The sequence below is a fragment of the Octopus bimaculoides genome, chromosome 14 (genome assembly GCF_046866305.1).
Source record: "Octopus bimaculoides isolate indiv1 chromosome 14, ASM4686630v1, whole genome shotgun sequence".
Classification (NCBI taxonomy): domain Eukaryota; kingdom Metazoa; phylum Mollusca; class Cephalopoda; order Octopoda; family Octopodidae; genus Octopus; species Octopus bimaculoides.
The window spans coordinates 39,216,880-39,241,702 of NC_142941.1; the positions used below are offsets into that span (position 1 = coordinate 39,216,880).

The 24,823-nt window shown below is 31.3% G+C and overlaps 4 protein-coding genes across 4 annotated transcripts in view; all 4 read right to left on the reverse strand.

Annotated features, from left to right (window-relative positions):
- Window positions 1–24,823, reverse strand: part of LOC149132698 (protocadherin Fat 4-like) — a 50,318-nt gene that overhangs the window by 18,173 nt on the left and 7,322 nt on the right. Inside the window, exon 4 of the mRNA XM_089362093.1 lies at window positions 24,419–24,715. Coding sequence (XP_089218219.1) covers window positions 24,419–24,715 — 297 coding nt within the window. The remainder of the gene's footprint in view (window positions 1–24,418; window positions 24,716–24,823) is intronic.
- LOC149132700 (protocadherin beta-2-like) lies at window positions 186–8,581 on the reverse strand. The gene is made up of 4 exons (XM_089363254.1): window positions 7,212–8,581; window positions 3,332–5,729; window positions 2,880–3,030; window positions 186–1,170 (listed from the first exon to the last, which is right to left on the reverse strand). Exons 2-4 carry the CDS (start codon window positions 5,720–5,722, stop codon window positions 848–850), a joined length of 2,865 nt encoding a protein of 954 aa, XP_089219380.1. The 5' UTR covers window positions 5,723–5,729; window positions 7,212–8,581; the 3' UTR covers window positions 186–847.
- LOC149132701 (protocadherin beta-13-like) lies at window positions 8,712–14,941 on the reverse strand. Its single transcript, XM_089363260.1, has 4 exons — window positions 14,213–14,941; window positions 10,738–13,117; window positions 10,305–10,455; window positions 8,712–9,232 (listed from the first exon to the last, which is right to left on the reverse strand). Exons 2-4 carry the CDS (start codon window positions 13,108–13,110, stop codon window positions 8,913–8,915), a joined length of 2,844 nt encoding a protein of 947 aa, XP_089219386.1. The 5' UTR covers window positions 13,111–13,117; window positions 14,213–14,941; the 3' UTR covers window positions 8,712–8,912.
- On the reverse strand, window positions 15,070–24,421 carry LOC106872396 (protocadherin beta-2). Its single transcript, XM_089363258.1, has 4 exons — window positions 22,617–24,421; window positions 18,755–21,134; window positions 18,322–18,472; window positions 15,070–16,226 (listed from the first exon to the last, which is right to left on the reverse strand). The coding sequence occupies exons 2-4, from the start codon at window positions 21,125–21,127 to the stop codon at window positions 15,907–15,909; spliced, it is 2,844 nt and encodes a 947-aa protein (XP_089219384.1). The 5' UTR covers window positions 21,128–21,134; window positions 22,617–24,421; the 3' UTR covers window positions 15,070–15,906.

A 24,823-nucleotide genomic window follows, 5' to 3' on the forward strand; every position in this document is an offset into this window, starting at 1 on the left:
ACACATATCTGGGGGCCTTTAACATATATATTTCCCCTAGAAATTTTAATCATATACATGGCTACATGTTTGTTCAGCTAACCTAAATAGATTCCAGCTAGCTATTTTACAGATCACTTCAAGCAGAATTGTATCACTTACAGCCAGCATTTTGGTCAGCTTATTAATTATGCTTTTCATAATTCATGGATATAAATGGATTTATTGCAGATAAAAAATAAATAAGAATAAAAGTGTTTGATTTGATGAATAACTTCATCTAAACATGTATATGAATATGCATATTTAAAAAATATGAAAACGTTATGTAACTTGTATAGTAAGGATTGGGAACTGGCAGAATCGTTAGTGCACCAGACAAAATAGTCACTAGCATTTCTTCTGATGCTTTGCATTCTGAGTTCAAATGTAATTGAGGTCGATATTGTCTTCATTCCTTTTTGTGCTAATACAATAAAGTACCAGTCAAATACTGGGCAATATAATCAGCTTGCCTTTCCTTCATAATTGCTGATTTTGTGCCAAAATTAGAAACAAATATAAAATTTCTAAACATTATACTCTGAAATATTTCTAACTAAACATGAATATTAATATACATTATAATAAGTCGTTTATACTTTCATAAAAAAATATACTTTGTAATATAATAATTTTACCTTTATATATGATAATCAAATTAAACTCCTTTATGTGATAAGTTGAAAAAGAGCATGAGTATTGAATGGCTAAATCCACTCTGGTAAAATTTGAACTCAGGACGCAAAGATCAAATAGTATCAGCTATTCAATCAGGCATCATACTGGTTCAACATCTTCCTACCATTGGTTTCTAAATGTTTTAGCATTAATTATGTGGTGTAGATAGAGGAGACACCTGAGATAATGAAGGTACCATTGGTAGTGTTGTAACTTTAGGTACAGCTGGTAGAGGTGGTTTACAATTTGAAGTAAATTCACTTGTCATTGGTACTAAAGATGGTTGTTCGGTTATGTTAGATGTGGTCCTAGTTATAGTCAAAGGTATTTGGTCAGGATAACAGGAAGTGTTATTATCGACATTAGGTTGATAGTGATATCCATATTTGTTATCTCCCCTTGATCTGTTGAGTGTATGTGAAAGTTGATTTCTCCTATTCCATGTCTGATCACTTTGGTAACGACACAGATCTGGAAGTATATGGATTCATAAATTATCGTATTTAAATTCAGTTAGAGACGAATTGAAGCAAAATTTTTTAATCAAATATTTAGAAACTGAAACATTAAATATCCATACACTTAAAAAGAAATATATATGCATATCCTTTACTTAAACATTTGTCCAACTCATTTATCTCTAGGAACCATATACACAAAAACATGGTTTTAATTCCACTTCCAAAATATAAATACAAAGACTCCCAAAAGGTGCAAGTTTCAGTAAAGATTTCTGTTTATTTCCCTCTCTTTCTCTTCACAAACACAACTGTGTATGTATGTATACATATATTTATGTGGAGTAAACGTAAGGACAAGCAAGTTAGGCATGTCGGTATACAAAATATATTAAATACTTTTAATATAAACAATGTACATATGTTTACATATAAAAAGGTTCAACTTACACAGAATATAAATCATATCAGGAGTTACCAACCTACTCCTTAAAAAATACTACCTAAACCACCATTCCCTCGTCCTTCTGTCTCTACTACTATCACTAGCCTCATTAACCCCTAACACCGAAATTTATTTTCCCCTCCTTCTACTTTGTATCCAAATACCTCCCAACTCTTCCTTCTAATACACTTAGTTCTCCAAAAAATCATTCTGTCTTTACTCTCCTTTCTGTCAACACCTCAAATGTAAAATTCTTTCCTGAAGACAGAGGCTGGTATTATCTCATGATGGAATAAATTTACAATCATTATTTTGGACTACCAAGGCCCAAGAAACAGCTGTTGGACACGTAAAACTTTTATTGAACCTCTTTAATTCCAGATGTCCTTTCTATTATATGTAAGCTGGACCATTTTATATGTAAACACATGTACATTTTTTTGTATTAAATGTATTCAATACTTTTTGTATATTAACTTGTCTAACTTGCTTGTCCTTATATTTACTCCTCTACCAGCCCAAGTTTAAATCTCTTGAGCATTACAAAGTGTATTCTATACAAAGAATATCTGTCTCTCAGCTATAAACCATATATTTATGTGTGTTTATGCTATATCATCAACATCATTTAACGTCCATATTCTATGCTGTCATGTGTTGGCCAGTTTGTCAGGATCTGATGTGTCTAAAGGCTGCATCAAGGCTCAGTATTAGCTTTATCATGGTTTTACAGCTGGATGCTCTTACTAACACCAACCACTTTACAACATAGAACACACACACACACACATTAGAAATACTTTAGGAGTTAAGAAATGGAACCAATGTTATTTATTTTTATCTTTGTTGTGTTGCAGATAGAATATGGAATGTTACATTTAATGTACTAAATATATACATGTATATTTAATGTAATAGAACAAATTTTATAATTATAATGAATTTGTAATTATTTAAAAATATTAATATTTACAAATAATCTACTCATAAAAAAAATTAGCTCCAACTTGTAGTGTAGATGTCTTAGATAGTAATGGAAGACAATGTAATCAAGACTTAGGATAAGGAAGTTGTGTTTAACAAAGACGAATTTGACTTTAATACAGTTGAGTCTTAAATTTAAATTTAAAAACTTGTTTGTGTATGTGTGTTTCATTTATAGAAAACCAAAACTGTTCATTTCCTTGACTATGTAGGTATCTCACTATAGTACGATATTTATGTTAATACATTATCAGACTTCTGTATTAGAGGAATATTTATTGTTCTTAACTTACCTGGCAGTTCCTCATAGTGTCCAGCACTGCCGACAATCCATCCATGACCTCTATCTGTGCGAGATGACAACGTTGACATCTCACTGAATTGGTCAGTATTGTTTAGTTCTCTGTAACCTGGAGACATGCTTTCCTCTCTTGGAACAAACATCTAAAAACAGTTAGATAAATACCTTTTATACCTCAATATTCGATCATGAAACATTTCCACATTGCCAGTTATATTGCTACATAATTTATATTTTAGACAGTAATATTCTACAATTCATCATGTGATATAGTACAGAAAATTAAACAGCATATTAGTATTTTCGTTATTGAGAATGATACTGATCAATTAGGAATATATTTACTGATTGCGCATACAGAGGTTCATTAATTTTGGCAGTTACATCAATTTTATCATTAAGAATAGAATTTTGAAATGTTAAATTAAATAACGAGTATCTCACCTCTTGATGTCCTCTCAAAGTCAGCTCATTCCATCTAACACCTGGCATGGTTCTGCAGTGAATATCTTCTCTGTTTACCACTGGTTGTTGAGATTTCTTCACATTTCTCTCCAATGTGTACTGAACCCCAGGAGGAACACAGGTAGGGTCAAATGTATATTTTGATTGTATATTTAATGTAGGTGTAACCTTGTGGTACATATCAACACTACTATCATAGTTGCTATCTGTCTGCTTCAGTCTATGAACTATACAGATTGATATAGAGATCACTATAACAACTGATACTATCACAGCTGCTATAACAATAACAATCATCACATTCAATTGGAGACCATTACTTGATTCTGTTGTTGTCTTTGAAGGGGTCTTAAATATCTTTGATGTGTTGTTACTAACTGTTAGAGTCAAAGACAAAGTTGTTGATGATGACAGAACTGGACTGCCACTGTCTTTCACACCTAATTCCAGTTCATAGAATCCAGCATCATTTTGGTAAAGTGAGCGAGAGAAAGATAAAACACCAGAGTGATGGTTCATTTGAAATAAGTGTTTCTCATTACCTCTGAGTATTTCATATGTGAGGAAGGCATTGTGTTGACTGTCTCTGTCAGAGGCCCTAACAACTGTGATATCCAGGTCAGAGCGGGGATGGTAGTGGACATTAAGACTGAAAGGGTTAACATTAGGGAAACTGAAATAGGGAGCATTATCATTTAAATCCATAACCTCAACAAGAATATTTGCTGTGTTCTCCAGTGATGGTGTTCCTTTATCTTTTACTAAAACCTTAAACTCATACATGTTCTTTTCTTCTCTGTCTAGTGACTCAGTTGTGGAAATAAATCCCACATCAGATATCTGAAATGGTAGAATATCTTTTCCATTAGATAACAAAGAATAGGTTAATTGTCCTCCATCTCCAATATCTGGGTCTGTAGCATTGACATATCCAACAGGGAAGTCTTTGTGTTCATTTTCATAGGTGAGAAACTTAAATATGTCCTGAGTAAATTGAGGTTGTACGTCATTTATATCAGTGACCAGCATAGAAAACTGTTTCTCTACTTTCAATGGAGGTAAACCATTATCTTGACATTTAATGGTGAATTTAAATCTCTTCTCACTTTCTCTATCTATTTCACTTTTTACAACAACTTTGTATTTCTTTTCAGACATTGAGATTAGTTGAAGATATCTATCTTGTAAATGACACTTCACTTGTCCATTTACTCCATTGTCATTGTCAATAACTTTGACATAAGCAACAAAGTTGTGAATTTGAGTTGCTTCTGAGATGATGGCAGTGTTTCCAGTTGACTTTAAAACAAATCTAACATGAAATTTTGGTGGATTATTAAGATGACTGATCCCACTTATTAGAACAGTGACAACAGAGGTCATTGGTGGTTTACCATTATCACTGGCTTCAATAAATAGTTCATACATTTTACCAAAACTAAATTCTTTCTTCAAAAATAACTCTCCTGTTGTTTCATCTAATTGAAAACATTTTTTTACCCTAGATGGTGTTTTGGAATTAAAGGCGAAAGAGATTCTCCCATTTTCCCCTGTATCTAAATCTGTAGCAGACAATTTTAAAACAGGTTTGTTCACCTGGTATGTATCATTCAAAGTGACATTATAGATATTCTGGGAGAACACAGGGGAATTATCATTTTTATCTCCCACCAATATCTTTATGTCCAGTATACCTTGTTTTGGTGGAGTTCCCCCATCCAAGGCAATTAACTGAAATTTATAAATATCTTTTACTTCACGGTCCAAGTTACCTTCTAAAGTAAGTTGTAACAAATCACTTCCATCCAATTTCTTAGATACAAATAACTGGAATGGAATATCTTCATCATATTTGAGTTGATAAATGAGTTTAGAATTCTGATTGCTAATATCACTATCAATAGCATTTGGAATTATTTCTTTGATTCCTTTTGTCACACTTTCATCAAACTGTATATGAAATTCCTTGTTTGGAAATATAGGATAATTATCATTGATATCTTCTATCATAACTTTGATTTCTAATATCTTAATAAAAGAATGGCTATTTTGAACTGCTATTTCCAATATCCTGAAGCATTCCACATTATATTGACACATAGTTTCTGCATCCAATATGGCAGCTGTATACAGTTGTCCTCCTGACGTAACATTAAATAACTGAACAGTTCCATCAGTGCTACCCTGGAGTACAATAAATGTCAGTCTGTTGCCATCATCCGAAAATGGTACATTATCCAATAAGTGTGTATCAGTAGCAATATCACCAATATAGCTGTGTATATCATTGTTCTCTTTTACATGGTAGATATGATCCACACACCAGCAACGATCAGCCATCAACAACAAAACCAATATCACTGGAAACATTTTCAATCTGAAACAGAATTGAAAATTGATACTTAAAAATGTGAATTTAATAAATATAGTAAAGTAGTTAGTCCTTATAATCTCAATGTGGTTTAGGATTACGTTTATCAAAGTTGCATATACCATTCTCTCTTATGTAGCTGGCTGATAGTCAAAAAGCAATATCTAACATAATTTCAGCAACCAGAAACATTATCCTAATTATATACTATCATTATTAACTTGAATTATGGCTATATATGTGTGTATACATATATATATATATATATATATATATATATATATATATATATATATATATATATATATATAAACAAATAGTAAATGAGTATATGCATATATACGTACAGGTATGTGCATACCGACATCCACCTGTATGTATAGGTGCATATCTGGGTACAGGACATTGCAAACAAAACGTAGACAAGGAAACATACAAGCCACATAGAGAACATTTTCCTTCATCAGCTACCCCCGTTATATATATATATATATATATATATATATATATATGTATGTGTGTGTGTGTGTGTGTGTGTGTGTGTGTATATATGTATGTATATATATATGACAAGATTGAGAATGTTGGAAAGATATAATAAATTTTAAAGAATGTAATTGTGATATGGTTGTTAAAATAAAAAACAGTATTTGTTTTCTTTTGAAACATCCAGTTTTAATATTTGTTGAAAATGTATAAAGGATAGAAAGATAAAAACCTTAAAACAATAACTTTGCTGTACAGGAAGTACAACAACGTTAATTTTTGTAAATACCTATAGTGGAATTATTAAGAGTTACTGTTGCAGTTTAGCCCCAGGTCAGCAAGAACGAACAGACCTATGATCCAAACGTTCAAGCTTTTTGAAAATTTGAAAAATACACCATGTTACGTGACATTCTGTTTCTCAAGACTTCAGGATATGATTCGAGGGAGGTTTGGCTGTCATCTTTAACAGGTCAATCAACATCCTAAACAACTTCCTCATTAGTGCGTTAAGAGTAACCTCCCTTCTGAATAAATCCTACGCAATCGTTCATTCATAAAATGAAGCAGTTTAAAGAAAATAGAATATTGTGCATTTCACAATATTGAGCAAAAAGTTCGTTAAGAATTCAACTATTATAATCTACATCCTGTCATTGTCATCATTATATCCTATCGTTATTAACTTAAACTATTGGATGACAAGACTGAGAATACTGAAGAAAGAAATAAGTATTAAAAAAATGTAATTGTTATAGAGCTATAAAATAACAATAAACAGTTTTTGTGTTCTTTTGAAACGTCCAAGCTTCAATATTTGTAGAAGATGTAATGGAAATAATTAAGTAAAAGACGTTTGAAAATGACATTGTTATACAGGAAGTACTAATCTGACTTATACATTGATGTAGTATTTCCAGGATTGTAGGTTACTGGTAGAGAGATGAACAAATATCTGAAGAACCAATTTACACAACAAAATAACTTTTAATAAATACTTACCAACAGATGTCTATACAGTTCTTAATGAACTTTTTCAGTGTTCTGGCAACACAAAGTTGTAATAGTGGCAGTAGTTCTGAGTAGTTTGGTATGTAACAGTGTTATGTAGTTCTATCAGGTTGGTTGTGTAGTGTTTAATGTGTGTTGTAGCCAATGACAAGTTGTCTATTATTCCAATGCAAGGAAACGGAAATACAGCCTCCAGTTCTTGCAGTAAATGATGGGCTGACTCACAAAATAATTTACTGAAACACACTCATGTATAGATACATATATACATACATGTGTGTGGTGAGAAGGTACCCAACTAAATGTATGGAAATATTAATAATGTTTAAAGCAATGAAATATAAAATTAAAGTATGTTAAAAATAAATTATATTTCTATTTTAATGAATAAAAGTTATTTTCTAACTCCAGTCAAAGTTGCAAAAGTTTTTATCATAGATTTCCCTTTGGTTTTACAAAATTATCTGCTTGAGGAATCCTTAGTAAATGTTATTAGATAATACTTTAATAAGTTACTTTCATTATAAAATTGTTGAACTCATTTGAAAATACGAAATTATGGCTACAAATAATTGTGTTCAATAATGATTAGAAAATGGGCACTTATTTCTAATGTTCCTAGTAGAGAACTAAAAGTTTTGAAATGGAAATATGCCTATGGAGTTTTCACATTTGAGATTTAACATAATTATTAAAATTGAAGCCTATTCATTAAAAGATCTCAATTCATTTCTGATACATTCCTATGTCATATAGCTAATTATTAAAAAATAAAATTTTTTATTCTTTTCTTTTCTTTTTTTGGAAACTCCCAGTTTCCTTAACTAATCAATAATGCATATTCCTTATGTTGTTTAGAAATGGTAAACTATTGCTGAAAATTTAGAAACACTAATGTATATTGTATATTTTGATAATATATCAAAAACCTTTTTAAAAAGGGGAAATACCATTGCTTTTCCTGTACTTAAATGAAAGTGAATCTATTTGTGGTAGGGTAATTTCAATTCTTGGCCTGTCTGCAATAGTTTTTATGAAAATGCCCAGAAAGTATAATGGATAGATGTGTTATGTATTTTTGTATGGCTTCACTATGTATATCCAGATAGCTTAAGTAAATATACTCCGATAGCTTCCAGAACACAAATGGTTATAAGTTCCCCACGGAAACCTTGCTAGATATCAACTGGTAGTTTGGGAGGATATTTCACTCTTAAATGTACCAGTCACTCAAGATATTTTGATAATTCCATTATATTTCCTTTTTGTTATTTCTTGGAGTCAATTAAAGATCAAATTTGAAGAAAGTCATCTAATCTGATGGACCATTTATTTAAGGTTTATAACATTAGTATTATATAATTCCGGTAATACAAACTCTGAAGTATTTCTTGACCAAGCATTATTGAAATACATTATGATTATTTTTTTTTTATACTTTCATTCAAAATATTCATTGTAATATACAAACTGTTATATAAATTAAAGTTATTTTTGATATAGTTATTAATAAGATAGCTTAAATCATGCAAAAAAGTGAAGAAGACCCTGGCAAATGATTGGTAAGGTCATCTCTGGTGGGATATAATTTCAACTTAGTACTCAAACAAACATAAAATACTACCGAGTATTTAGTCACTCGGTGTACTTAGTTCTACATTTGTGAGCCATCTGTTTCTAAGTACTTTAGCATTAGTTTTGTGGTGTAGATAATGGAGGTACCTGAGCTAATGAAGGTACCTTTGGTAGTGTTGCTACTATTGGTACGGTTGTTAGAGGTGGCTTAGAGTATGAAATAAAGGCACTTGTCATTGGTTCTGAAAAAGATTGTCCAGTTATGTCAGATGTGTTACCAGTTACAGTCAAGGGTGTTTGGTCATGATTGCAAAAAGTATTATTGTCAACGTTTGGATAAGGATGTCCATTATTGTTATTTCCCCTTGATCTGTTGATTGTGTATGGAAGTTGATTTCTTCTATTCCATGTGTGATCACTTTGATAACGACACAAATCTGGAAATATATCAATTTAAAGGTTACCTTGTTTAAATTTGTTTTTTGTTTTTTTTTTGGCCTGTGGAATAGAAGCAAAGTTTCTTATATACGGTTTTCAAAATAAGAAAAAAAAATCTGTACATTTTAACAACTACAAAAATATAATAAATACTACCACATTGCTATGCAGATATGAAGGTGTACAAAAAAACATTTGGTTTCACATCTTAAAAAGAAAAAAATGTTCCAAGTGTGGTAAAAGAATGATATTTATGGTTTTAGCAACAATCTTGTGTGTGTGCGTGTGAGTGTGCACACACACATAGTACTGAGTCATGCATACTTCTCTTCCATCTTCCTCTTTTTCTGACCCACAAGAACCCTCACAAAAAGAGACCAAGTGTATTAAGACTGAAAGAGGGATGAGCACCCCTAGATTTCAAACATCCAAGACACACTGTATCTCATAATGGTACACCTACAACAACCTCAGAATTTCACTTTTATAAAAACAGAAAAATTTCCTTGCATGCAAAAATTATATACACCCATACATATATATGTATATGTGCACTACAGGCACTGACATGGCTGTATGGCAAAGAAATTCAATTTCCAGCCATATGGTTTTAGGTTTGGTCCTACAGCATGATACCAGGGCAAGTGATTTCTACTGTAGTTTCAAGCCAATCAAAGCCTCTTGTGTGTTAAATGGAAACTGGAACCAAAGACTGTTGCATATAAACGTGTGTGTGTGTTTGTGAGTTTCTGTTTTTTTAATGCCTCTTTGCTGTGAAATTATGTGGTAGTTGTCAATGACCTTCAGAATCACAAAAATGATTGTTTCCAATTTTTACAAAATAAACTTTTCAAGTCTCCAAGAAAGCTATATTGCTTGCATACAAGTGAAGATTAGTGATAGGAAGGACATCTGGTCATGAAAAATTATTAGCCTTCTTGAAAGCTGTTCAGCCAATCCAAGTATGGAAACATGAACAGTAGAACTAATGGTGATGGTAACTGACTGTATTAAAATACATAGGCAAATTATTAGACCGTAGTGTGGAAATATTCAGTATTTCTAACTTACCTGGCAGTTCCTCATAGTGTCCAGCACTGCCAACACTCCAGCCATGACCACTATCAGTGAGAGATGACAATGTTGACATCTCAGAGAATTGGTCAGCACTATTTAGTTCTCTGTAACCTGGAGACATACTTTCTTCTCTTGGAACAAACATCTAAAAACAGTAAATAGAACCACTCTATTCCATATTTCTAGTTTTATTTGTGTATTATTAGACATATAGGCAATGTTAATTATCATGTGACTTAGTATAAAATATTGAACAATAATTTAGAATCTTCATCATAGAAATTAGAATTGATCAAATGTGATTATCTTCATCTTTTGCATTTTGTAGCACTGCTTTGAAAGCTCTTAGTAAATTACTTCAAATCTCATTTTAATACTGGAATTTTGAAAGGTGAAATATTTTGAAATTAATGGAAAATTGTCTCACCTGTTGATTTTCTCTTAATCTTTCCATCGGCATAGTTCTGTAGTGAATATCTTCTCTGTTTACCACTGGTTGTTGAGATTTCTTCACATTTCTCTCCACTGTGTATTGAACTCCAGGAGGAACACAGGTAGGGTCAAATGTATACTTTGATTGGATGTTTAATGTAGGTGTAACCTTGTGATACATATCAACACTATTATCATAGTTGCTATCTGTCTGCTTCAGTCTATGAACTATACAGATTGATATAGAGATCACTATAACAACTGATAGGATCACAGCTGCTATAACAATAACAATCATCACATTCAATTGGAGACCATTACTTGATTCTGTTGTTGTCTTTGAAGGGGTCTTAAAAATCTTTGATGTGTTGTTACTAACTGTTAGAGTCAAAGACAAAGTTGTTGTTGATGACAGAACTGGATTCCCACTGTCTTTCACACCTAATTCCAGTTCATAGAATCCAGCATCATTTTGGTAAAGTGAGCGAGAGAAAGATAAGACACCAGAGTGATGGTTCATTTGAAATAAGTGTTTCTCATTACCTCTGAGTATTTCATATGTGAGGAAGGCATTGTGTTGACTATCTCTGTCAGAGGCCCTAACAACTGTGATATCATGGTCAGAGCGGGGATGGTAGTGGACATTAAGACTGAAAGGGTTAACATTAGGGAAACTGAAATAGGGAGCATTATCATTTAAATCCATAACCTCAACAACAACATTTGCTGTGTTCTCCAGTGATGGTGTTCCTTTATCTTTTACTAAAACCTTAAACTCATACATGTTCTTTTCTTCTCTGTCTAGTGACTTAGTTGTGGAAATAAATCCCACATCAGATATCTGAAATGGTAGAATATCTTTTCCATTAGATAATAGAGAATAGATTAATTGTCCTCCATCTCCAATATCTGGATCTGTAGCATTGACATATCCAACAGGGAAGTCTTTGTGTTCATTTTCATAGGTGAGGAACTTAAATACGTCCTGACTAAATTGAGGTTGTACATCATTTATGTCAGTGACCAGCATTGAAAATTCTTTCTCTACTTTCAATGGAGGTAAACCATTATCTTGACATTTAATACTGAAACTAAATCTCTTCTCACTCTCTCTATCCATTTCACTCTTGACAACAACTTTGTATTTCTTTTCAGATATAGAGATGAGCTGCAGGTATCTATTTTGTAAGTGACACTTCACTTGTCCATTTACTCCATTGTCATTGTCAGTAACTTTGACATAAGCAACAAAACTGTGAATTTGAGTTGCTTCTGAGATGACTGCTGAGGTACCATTGGACTCTAAGACAAACTTGAAGTCAATGCTTGGTGGATTGTTAAGATAGCTGATTCCATTTATTAGAATGAGAACTGTCGAAGACATTGAAGGAATACCATTATCTCTGGCTTCAACAAACAGATTATAAATTCTTCCTAACTGAAAATTTTGCTTCAGAAATAACTCTCCTGTTGCTTCATTTAATTTAAAGCAATCTTTTACAGTATTTGATGTCTTTGCATTGTTAAAAGCATAAGAAATTCTTCCATTTTCTCCTTCATCTAAGTCTGTGGCATACAGTCTTACAACAGGTTTATTTATCTTGTGTGTATCATTTATGGTGATATTATAAATCTTCTGAGAAAATACAGGAATGTTATCATTTTTATCTTTAACCAATATTTTTATATCTATTACACCTTCTTTTCGAGGAATTCCACCATCTTTGGCAATTAACTGAATATTGTAAACGTCTTTTGTTTCACGATCCAAGTTACCCTTCAAAACAAGTTGTAATAAACGAGTTCCATCTGATTTCTTAGATACAAGCAGCTCAAAGGGTATATCTACTTCTTCTTTGAGATGATAAGAAATCTTTGAATTCTCAATACTGACATCTTTATCAATGGCATTTGGAATAATATCTTTTGAACCTATTGAATTACTTTCATCAAACTCTATATAAAATTTCTTGTTAGGGAAAATGGGATAATTATCATTCATATCGTCTAACATAACTTTGATTTCCAATACTTTGATAAAAGAATGATCATATTGAACTGCTATTTCTAATATCCTGAAGCATTCCACATTATATAGACACAGGGCTTCTGCATCCAGTATGGCAGCTGTATATATTTGTCCTCCAGGTGTAACATTAAATAAATGAATTCCTTGATCAATACTACCCTGGAGTATTTTAAATGTCAGTTTGTCCTGTGACTGCATATTACTCAGTAAGTGTGTATCAGTGACAATATCTCCAATATAGCTGTGTATATTATTGTTCTCTTTCACACGGTAGATATGATCCACACACCAGCAGCTTTCAGCCATCAACAGCAAAACCAACAATTTCAATGGAAACATTTTCTAACTGCAAAACAAGTTTAAATTGAAATTCGTATTTAGAAATGTGAAAACATAGTATAGCATTTAATCCCATGAATTTAACCTCTAATTTCAATTCAGTTTATGATATATTTATCAAAGTGTAAGTTGCATACACCAGTACATATTTATATAGTAGATTTTTGAAAATCAATACCAGCTTGACACCAGCAATAACAAATATATATCTGGTGACATTAATATGATTCTTTGATGTAATTTGCTTAAACTACCTAAAATGAAAGCAGATTATTCATAACGTGCATGCATGAGAGAGAGAGAGAGAGATCGCTATACATATACGTACATAGATATCTATTGACTCCTGGTTAGCACATATCTCTTACAATTCATCCTACAATATACTCTTTTAAACTTTTGACTGATAAAACACAAAACTTTCAAAAAGTTTCCTACATAATACTGATATTTATCCAGTTTTATTTCAGAAAAAGTGAAAAACATATCATGCAATATGACGTTCCGTTTCTAAAGACGGTGTGGTAAATTCGAGGGAGATTTGGCTGACATTTCTAACAGGTCAAGCGAGGCCTAAACGCATCCATGTTAGTGCATTAAGAGTAACCTCCCTTGCCTATAATTTGAACTTTGCACAATAATTCATTTGTTAAATTAACCATTCTAATGAAAATAGAATAATATATATATCTCACATTTTAGCATAAACACTTAATAAAAAATCTAACGAACGTAATCTAACAATCTATCGTCATCATAATCATAGCCTAACATTATTAACTTAAACTATGTACATATGTGAAAACTGAGACTACTGGAAAAAGAAATATATATATTTAAAGAATGTAACTTATTTAGTTGGTAAAATAATAATAAACTGTATTTGTTTTGTGTTGAAACATCCAGCTTCAGTATTTTTAGAAAACGTATAAGGAATAATTAACTAAAAGTCTATGAAAAAATAACATTGTTACACAGGAAGTACTTATATGACTTTTGTAATGATGTAATTTTTCCAAGATGGTAGGCTACTGGGAGAAATATGACCAAATATATAAAGAACCAAGTTTATTAATCAAAATAACTTTTAATAAATACTTACCCACAGTTGTCAGTCCTTTATACTGTTCCAGTGTTCAGATAGCACAAAGCTGCAGTAGTAGAGGTTGAGTAGCTTGGTATGTGATAGTTTTATGTAGTTCTATGAAGTTGGTTGTGTAGTGTGTAATGTGTGTTGTAGCCAATGACAAACAGTCTATTATTCCAATGCAAGGAAACGGAAATACAGTCTCCAGTTCTTGCAGTAAATGATGGGCTGACTCACAGACTATTTAACTTAGACACACTTATATACAGATACACGCATATACATGTGTGCAACAAGAAGTTACCCAACTAAATGGGTGGAAATATTATTAATATTTAAAGCAATGAAATATAAAATTAAAGTATATTAAAAATATATTATATTTTAATTTCAATGTATAAAAGTTATTTTCTTACTTCAGTCAAAGTTGCAAAAGTTTTTAATCTTAGATTTCCCTTTGGCTTTACAAAATTATCTTCTTGATACATTTCTTAGAAAATGTTATTAAATAATATTTCAAGGAGTTAATTTCATCATAAAATTGTTGAACTCATTTGAAAATACGAAATTATGGTTCCAAATAATTGCATTGAATAATCATTAGAATATGGGTTACTCATATTAGCATTTCTATTAGAGAACTAATACTTTTGAAATGGAAATAAGTCTGTGGAGTTTCCACATTTGAACTTTATATAAATATTTATTAAAAGATCAGAATTAATTTCTAATACATTTCTATGTCATATAGTTAATTATCTTTTTACTTCCTCTTTTGGAAACTCCCAGTTCCTTTAACTAATCAATAATAAAATTTTTTTATATTTTTGAAAATGGTAAACTATTGCTGACAAATTAGAAACACACTGATGTATTTTGTATATTTTTATAACATATAAAAAACAATTTTACATTGGGGAAATATCATTGCTTTTCATGGAAACAAATGAAAATGGATCTATTTATGATAGGCCAAGGATTGAAATTACCCTATTTTCAACAGTTTTTATAAAATGCCTAGAAAGTATAATGGATAGTTGTGTTGTGTATTCTTGTATGGCTTCACTATATATATATATATATATATATATATATATATATATATATCCAGAGAGCTTAAGTATATATATCCTGATAAGTTTCATAACACTAATGGTTATAAGTTCCCCAAAGCAAATTCTGGTAGATATCAACTGGTACTGTGGAAGAATATTTCACTCCTAATTCTACCACTCACCTCAAATATTTTCTTTCCATTATTCCTTGGTGTGAATGAATTTACTTCAATTAAACACCAAAAATGAAGAAAAACATCAAATTTGATTACCCATTCATTTAAGGTTTATAACATTAAGAAATGTTATGATGGTGTTATATAATTTCAGTTGACATACTCTGAAGTATTTCTTGACCAAGCATTATTGAAATACATTATGATTATTTTTTTTTTTATACTTTCATTCAAAATATTCATTGTAATATACAAACTGTTATATAAATTAAAGTTATTTTTGATATAGTTATTAATAAGATAGCTTAAATCATGCAAAAAAGTGAAGAAGACCCTGGCAAATGATTGGTAAGGTCATCTCTGGTGGGATATAATTTGAACTTAGTACTCAAACAAACATAAAATACTACCAAGTATTTAGTCACTCGGTGTACTTAGTTCTACATTTGTGAGCCATCTGTTTCTAAGTACTTTAGCATTAGTTTTGTGGTGTAGATAATGGAGGTACCTGAGCTAATGAAGGTACCTTTGGTAGTGTTGCTACTTTTGGTACGGCTGTTAGAGGTGGCTTAGAGTATGAAATAAAGGCACTTGTCATTGGTTCTGAAAATGATTGTCCAGTTATGTCAGATGTGTTACCAGTTACAGTCAAGGGTGTTTGGTCATGATTGCAAAAAGTATTATTGTCAACGTTTGGATAAGGATGTCCATTATTGTTATTTCCCCTTGATCTGTTGATTGTGTATGGAAGTTGATTTCTTCTATTCCATGTGTGATCACTTTGATAACGACACAAATCTGGAAATATATCAATTTAAAGGTTACCTTGTTTAAATTTTTTCTTTTTCTTTTTTGCCTGATGAATAGAAGCAAAGTTTCTTACATATGCTTTTCAAAATAAAAGAAAGTCAAAGTATGTGTACATTTTAATAACAGCAACTACAAAAGTATGGTGCTACTTTGGCATGTGATCTATAGGGGAGATTACTCTATGTTACTTTTTAGTTCACTTTTCAATTTCTAAAACCCCATAAAATGTTGGCTAAAGATTTTTACAATGTGATTAGCGACAAGAGAAAGGTTGTTGCATTTATACAAGAAGCCAGCCACTAAATTCACATTTCTTAAGAAAAAGAAATGTGCAACCTTGTCATGTGATGTACAATTTAAAGATAGACTACTTTAGGTTACTTTTTAGCCTACTTTGTGTTAGTGCTACTTTCTGAGTGATCAACGTGAACAAATTTACTTTGGTGGGTGATCTACATGCTTATTTTAATTATTATATGGTTTTCATTTTATTAAAATACTAAGAATTGTTGAAAAAGTACATTTAAAATTTTAAGTATGTACAAAATAATTCAAAAAGTAACAAAGTAATCTCACTTGTGGATCACATGCCAGAGTAGCACCAAAAATATAGTAATACTTCCACACTGCTATGCAGATATGAAGTAGGTACACTGACAAACATTTGGTCTCATACTTAAAATAAGAAAAAAGCTTCCAAGTGCCTTAAAGGAACGATATTTATGGGTTTGACAATAATCTTGTGTTTCTGTGAGTGTGTGCACTGTACTGAGTTATTTGTTCTTCTTTTCCATTGCCCTCTCTTTTTGATGCTCACAAATATCTTTTCACAAAAAGAAACCAAGTATATTCAGACTAAGAGAGGAATGAGCTCCCCTAGATTTCAAACATCCAAGACACACTGCATCTCATAATGGTACACCTACAAAAGTCTCAGAATTTAAAGGGGCTCATAACCACCACTTCATCTTTATGAAAATAGAATAATTTCCTTCCATACAAAAATTACACATGCATCCCCACCACTACATATATTATATATATATATATATATATATATATATATATATATATATATATATATATATACGTAGTTAAGGGATCAGCAACAGTTGCTTCACCACATACCGAAGTTCAGGATCCCTTAACTATGTTTATAAATTTATAAGAACTTTTACATAAGTTCTTCACCGATAATGGTGTTTACATACCGAAGTGCTTGGTAAAAATTATTAATTATTAATAAATTAATACTCCTTTACCCTTTTATTTGTATGTGTGTATATATATATATATATATATATATATATACACACACACACACACATATATATACACACACACACATACACATATATACACACACATACACATATATACACACACATACACATATATACACACACATACACATATATACACACACATACACATATATACACACACATACACATATATACACACACATACATATATATACACACACATACATATATATACACACACATACATATATATACACACACATACATATATATACACACACATACATATATATACACACACATACATATATATATATATATATATATATATATATATATATATATATATATATATACACATATATACAGTACAGGCACTGACTGTCTGCATGGTAAAGAAATTGGTTTTAGGTTCAGTCCTACTTTATAGCGCCCTGGGTAAGTGATTTCCACTGTAGTCTCAGGCCAACTTAAGCTTTTCGAGTGGTAAATGGAAATTGAAAACAAAGGCTGTTCTATATAAATGTCTGTGTGTGTGTAAGGGTTATGTGTTTATGTCTCCCTGTTTTGACATCACGGTATAGTTGTCAACGACCTTCAAACCTTAGGGAAAGACTATCTTGCTTGGATACAAGTGAAGATTAGTGACATGAAGAACATCTTGGTCATGAAAAATTATTAGCCTTGTTGAATGCTGTTCAGCCAATCTAAGCATGGAAGCATGAACATCAGAACTGATGATGATGGTAACTGACTATCAAAATACATAAGCAAATTATTGGACTATAGTGTAGAAATATTCAGTATTTCTAACTTACCTGGCAGTTCCTCATAGTGCCCAGCACTGCCGATACTCCAGCCATGACCACTATCAGTGAGAGATGACAATGTTGACATCTCAGTGAATTGGTCAGCACTATTTAGTTCTCTGAAACCTGGAGACATACTTTCTTCTCTTGGAACAAACATCTAAAAACAGTAAATAGAACCACTCTATTCCATATTTCTAGTTTTATTTGTATATTATTAGACATATAGGCAATGTTAATTATCATGTGACTTAGTATAAAATATTGAACAATAATTTAGAATCTTCATCATAGAAATTAGAATTGATCAAATGTGATTATCTTCATCTTTTGCATTTTGTAGCACTGCTTTGAAAGCTCTTAGTAAATTACTTCAAATCTCATGTTAATACTGGAATTTTGAAAGGTGAAATATTTTGAAATTAATGGAAAATTGTCTCACCTGTTGATTTTCTCTTAATCTTTCCATCGGCATGGTTCTGTAGTGAAGATCTCTGTTTACCACTGGTTGTTGAGATTTCTTCACATTTCTCTCCACTGTGTACTGAACTCCAGGAGGAACACAAATAGGGTCAAACATATATTTTGAATGTGTGTTTAATGTAGGTGTAACCTTGTGGTACATATCAACACTACTATTATAGTTGCTATCTGTCTGCTTCAGTCTATGAACTATACAGACTGATATAGAGATCACTATAACAATTGATACGATCACAGCTGCTACAACAATAACAATCATCACATTCAACTGGAGACCATTACTTGATGCTGTTGTTGTCTTTGAAGGGGTCTTAAAAATCTTTGATGTGTTGTTACTAACTGTTAAAGTCAAAGACAAAGTTGTTGTTGATGACAGAACTGGATTACCACTGTCTTTCACACCTAATTCCAGTTCATAGAATCCAGCATCATTTTGGTAAAGTGAGCGAGAGAAAGATAAGACACCAGAGTGATGGTTCATTTGAAATAAGTGTTTTTCATTTCCTCTGAGTATTTCATATGTGAGGAAGGCATTGTGTTGACTGTCTCTGTCAGAGGCCCTAACAACCGTAATATCATGGTCAGAGTGGGGATGGTAGTGGACATTAAGACTGAAAGGGTTAACATTAGGGAAACTGAAATAGGGAACATTATCATTTAAATCCATAACCTCAACAACAACATTTGCTGTGTTCTCCAGTGATGGTGTTCCTTTATCTTTTACTAAAACCTTAAACTCATACATGTTCTTTTCTTCCCTGTCTAGTGACTCAGTTGTGGAAATAAATCCCACATCAGATATCTGAAATGGTAGAATATCTTTTCCATTAGATAACAAAGAATAGGTTAATTGTCCTCCATCTCCAATATCTGGGTCTGTAGCATTGACTTGTCCAACAGGGAAGTCTTTGTGTTCATTTTCATAGGTGAGAAACTTAAATGTGTCTTGACTAAACTGAGGTTGTACATCATTTATGTCAGTAACCAGCATAGAAAACTGTTTCTCTACTGTCAATGGAGGTAAACCATTATCTTGACATTTAATGGTGAAATTAAATCTCTTCTCACTCTCTCTATCTATTTCACTCTTGACAATAACTTTGTATTTCTTTTCAGAAATTGAGAGAAGCTGAAGGTATTTATTTTGTAAATGACACTTCACTTGTCCATTTACTCCACTGTCATTGTCAGTAACTTTGACATAAGCAACGAAGCTGTGAATCTGAGTTGCTTCTGAGATGACAGCTGTGTTTCCAGTTGACTTTAAGACAAACTTGACATCAATGGTTGGTGAATTGTTAATGTGACTGACACCATTTATGAAAACAGTGGCAGTTGAGGACATAGGAAGTTTACCATTATCTGTGGCTTTGACAAGTATTTTATAGGATTTTCTAAACTGAAATTTTGTTGTTACAAATAAGTCTCCAGTTACTCTATTCAATCGAAAGCATTTTTTAATCTTGTTAGGTGTTTTAGCACTGAGAGTATAAGAAATTTTTCCATTTTCCCCCATATCTAAATCTGTGGCAGAAAGTCTTATGATAGGTTTGTTCATCTGGTCTGTATCATTGATAGTGATGTTATAGATATTCTGGGAGAACAGTGGAGAGTTATCATTTTCATCTTGTACTGATATTATTATATCCAGTACACCTTCCTTTTGTGGGGATCCACCATCTCTTGCAATTAACTGAATATTGTAAATGTCTTTTGTCTCACGATCTAAGTTGCCTTCTAAAATTAGTTGTAATAAATCTGTTCCATCTAATTTTTTAGAAACAAACAGTTTGAAAGGAATATCTTCACCTTTTTTAAGCTGGTATGTAAGTTTAGAATTCTGAGTACTGACATCATTGTCTATGGCTTTTGGAATTCTTCCTTTTGAATCTTTTGAGTGACTTTCATCAAACTGTATATGAAATTCTTTGTTGGGAAAAATGGGATAATTATCATTGACATCTTCTATCATAACTTTGATTTCTAATATCTTGATAAAAGAATGGTCATGTAGAACTGCTATTTCCAATAACCTGAAACATTCCACATTATATAGACACAGAGATTCTGCATCCAGTATTGCAGCTGTGTACAGTTTCCCTCCAGGTGTAACATTAAATAACTGAACACTTCCATCGGTACCACCCTGGAGTATATTAAATGTCAGTTTGTTGCTATCATCCTGAGACTGTATATTATGCAGTAACTGTGTATCAGTGACAATATCTCCAATGTAGCTGTGTATATCATTATTCTCTTTCATATGGTAGATATGATCCACACACCAGCAGCTGTCAGCCATTAACAACACCAACAATATCACTGAAATCATGTTTAATCTGAAAAAGAATTCTTTAATTAAAGTTTGTATATACAAATGTGAATCTAATAAATGTAAAGAAAATATGCTTTAACATTTAGTGCCTTTATATTATTCTCTAAATTCAATTTAGTTTCAGATATTTAATCCAAATTTTTAGTTTTGCATACAACTGAATACACACACACACACGCACATAATATATATATGTGTGTGTGTGTGTGTGTGTGTATATATGTATTTCCATGTATATATATGCATATGTGTGTGTATATATATACATACATAGGTTCATCACTTACTAGTGTGTATAAGTGATTAGCATGTAGCTGTACCATGCTTTGTTAATCATGGGCAGAATATGCTTGTGAACATACATACATATGTAGTATTCTTAATTACAATATGCAATAGATTCTACATGCTTGATACAACGAATTATTGAACTCTTTTATAGTTTTACATGCATAATAAAGAGCACACATAAACACAAACATAGAGAAACAGATAGAGAGATTGACCATGTATAATAACACATGTAAATTGAATTTAACTCAGATCTGACAATGAATACACATATGTTAAACAAAGTAATCCATATAAACAAAAATTAATGATGCGAATAAAAACTAAATACAAAGCCTCTGAAGACACTTTTCTCATCTGAATCTAACAGTACAGATTAGATTTTGCTATTACGTTGAATATTAGTACACGCACAATTAGTGTTGAATCTTTTATGTTATTGACTCCAAGTCAACCATGATCAACAATTGTTGATCCCTATACAACACAACTAAATGTCTCCTGCCCATTCGAATGACGAATAGAGTGGGATCTGAGTGAGGTATGGGTTTTATTTTCAATAATCACGCTATGGCTCTATCGTTGGGTCAATAAGAATAAACTCTCTTGCAATGTGAGGAAAATTAGCTGTTATTTCTAATAGTCCCAATAACCACATAATGGCTCGATCGTTGGTTCATTAGAAGTAATCTCCCTTGATGATAAATGTGTCTATGCTATCATTTTAAATTAAAACAACCTACTGGAAATATATTATGCTATATTTTAAAATGAAGCGGAAAAAGAAAAAAAGAAAAGAAAAGAAAAATAAATTAAAGTAATCTACATCTTGTAATAATCATGCTTATATCCTATCATTATTAACTTATATTCTGACTAAATATGACCAGATTAAGAATATTGTATAAAACAAATACAGTAAATATTTTGATGGATGTAATAGCTACATATATATTATTTTAAATAATGGTACACTGAATGTGTTCTTCCAAAAAATTAATTTTAAATATTTCTTGAAAATGTATTTTGAACAGTTAACTAAAGATCACCAAAAAAAAAAGAAAATCATTATTCAGGAAGTACTAATCTGATATATACTGGTGTAGTTTGACAAAGATGGTTGGTAATTAGGAGAGATGAACAAATATTTAAATAACCAATTTCATTGTTAAAATAGTTTCTAATAAATACTTACCAACAGTTGTCGTTTGTAAAGTTGTTAGTGTATTATTACAGTGTTCTGGCAACAAAGTTGTAGCAATAGTTCTGAGTAGTTTGGTATGTAATAGTTTTATATAGTTCTGTCAAGTTCGTTGTGTAGTATGTAATGTGTGTTATAGCCAATGACAAGCTGTCTATTATTCCAGTGCAAGGAAACGGAAATACAGCCTCCAGTTCTTGCAGTAAATGGTAGGCTGACTCACACAATATTTCACTTAGACACACTCATATATAAATACATACATATACATGTGTGTGGTGAGAAGGTACACAACTAAATGGATGAAAATAAGTTTTAAAGTTATGAAATATAAAATATGAAAGATAAAATTATCATATTTTAAAAATATGTTAGATTTTAAATTTAAGAGAGAAAAATTATTTTCTAACTTCAGTCAAAGTTACAAAACTTTTTATTTTAACTTCCACTTTGGTTTTACAAAATCATCTGTTTGAGACATCCTTAAAAAATGTAATTAAATGATATTTTGATGTGTTGATTTCATAAAATAAGTATTGATCTCATTTGAAAATATGTCATTATGACTCCAAATAATTATGTTGAATGATTAGAATAGGGGTAATTCTTATTTGTATTCCTAGAAGAGAACTAATACTTTTGAAAAGGAAATAAATCTTTGTAAATTTCACATTTGAAACCTAAAATAAATATTCATTAAAACTGAAGCCTCTTCATTAAAAGAAGATCTGAATTCATTTCTAATATATTCATAAGCCATGTATTCAATTTTCTATATTTTTCATTTCTGTCCATTTCTTTCTTTCTTTATTTTTCGTTTGTCTTGGAAACTCCCATTTCACTTATCAACAAATCAATATTGCATATTGCTTTGACATAGTAAATTATTCTTGAAAATTTGGACACAGAGTTAAGTCTTTTGTTTACTTTTACAACGTATCAAAAATATTTCAAAGAAGGAAATTATCATTGCCGTTTTTAACTTAAATAGCAATGTTTTTATTTCAGATTGGTTATAATTTCCATATTTTATCCTATCGTCAATGATTCTAACATGAAAGTGCCCAGAGAGTATAAAGAATAGGTGTGTTCAATATTTCTTGCATGGCTGCAGTGTGTGTGTGTGTGTGTGTGTGTGTGTGTGTGTGTGTGTGTGTGTGTGTGTGTGTGGATATAGATATATATATTCAGTTACCATCAGTAAATATATTCTCATGGCTTCAATAACACTTATGGTTATAAGTTCCTCTAAGCAAACTTTAGTTGGTATCAGTTGGTAATTTGGGAGAATATTTCACTCTTAAGAATGAAATATTCTCCCAAATTACCAATTGTAGTAGTAATTCCAAATAGTTAGGTAATTCTCTCATATTTTCTATAGTTATTCTTTGATGTGAATGAATTTACAAAATTTACAAAATAAAAAGTCCTATTTGGTGAAAATTTATCGTAAATTTCTAAGTTCAAGAAATGTTATGACAACGTTATATGACTTTTGTAAAATATATTCTAAAATATCACCTGATCAAATATTAATATGAAAGTATTTTATAATTACTTATAATCTTTTCATTCAAATATTTGTTGTAATATACAAACTCTTTTATATAAGGTAAAGTTATTATTGGTAGTGTTACTAGTAAGAGCAAGTTTAAATTATTTGATTAGCTAAAGAAGACCCTGGCAAATGACCTGCTACGTTATAATTTGAACTTAGTATGCAGACAAGTGCAAGGTTTTGAGGCAGGCACTGATCCAGTTCAGCAACTTCCTGCCATTTAAAAAATGTTAGCATTAGATATGTGATGTCGATAGAGGAGGTACCTCAGGTAACGTTGTTACTTTAGGTACTGCTGGTAGAGGTGGTTTACAGTTAGAAGTGAAGGCACTTGTCATTGGTACTGAAGATGGTTGTTCACTTATATTGGATGTGGTCCCAGTTATATTCAAAGGGATTTGGTCAAGATGACTAGAATTGTTAACATTTGGTTGGTAGTGATAGCAATAATTGTTATCTCCCCTTGATCGTTTGAGTGTGTGTGGAAGTTGATTTCTCCTATTCCATGTGTGATCACTTTGATAACGACATAGATCTGGAAATATATCGATTTATAGGTTAGCTTTTATAAAATTATTATGCATGATAAATGGAAGCAAAATTTCTTAGGAAGGTTGTTAGTAACGAAAAATCGAAGTATGAA

Excerpts from the sequence above, each read along its gene's own strand:
- LOC149132700 (XM_089363254.1), bottom strand. The coding sequence starts at position 5,722 with ATGTTTCCAGTGATATTGGTTTTGTTGTTGATGGCTGATCGTTGCTGG. Across the intron at positions 3,031-3,331 it reads CTTTGAGAGGACATCAAGAG|ATGTTTGTTCCAAGAGAGGA; the intron begins GTGAGATACTCG and ends AACTGTTTTTAG. Across the intron at positions 1,171-2,879 it reads ACACTATGAGGAACTGCCAG|ATCTGTGTCGTTACCAAAGT; the intron begins GTAAGTTAAGAA and ends ATATACTTCCAG.
- LOC106872396 (XM_089363258.1), bottom strand. The coding sequence starts at position 21,127 with ATGATTTCAGTGATATTGTTGGTGTTGTTAATGGCTGACAGCTGCTGG. Across the intron at positions 18,473-18,754 it reads GATTAAGAGAAAATCAACAG|ATGTTTGTTCCAAGAGAAGA; the intron begins GTGAGACAATTT and ends TACTGTTTTTAG. Across the intron at positions 16,227-18,321 it reads GCACTATGAGGAACTGCCAG|ATTTGTGTCGTTATCAAAGT; the intron begins GTAAGTTAGAAA and ends ATATATTTCCAG.
- LOC149132701 (XM_089363260.1), bottom strand. The coding sequence starts at position 13,110 with ATGTTTCCATTGAAATTGTTGGTTTTGCTGTTGATGGCTGAAAGCTGC. Across the intron at positions 10,456-10,737 it reads GATTAAGAGAAAATCAACAG|ATGTTTGTTCCAAGAGAAGA; the intron begins GTGAGACAATTT and ends TACTGTTTTTAG. Across the intron at positions 9,233-10,304 it reads ACACTATGAGGAACTGCCAG|ATTTGTGTCGTTATCAAAGT; the intron begins GTAAGTTAGAAA and ends ATATATTTCCAG.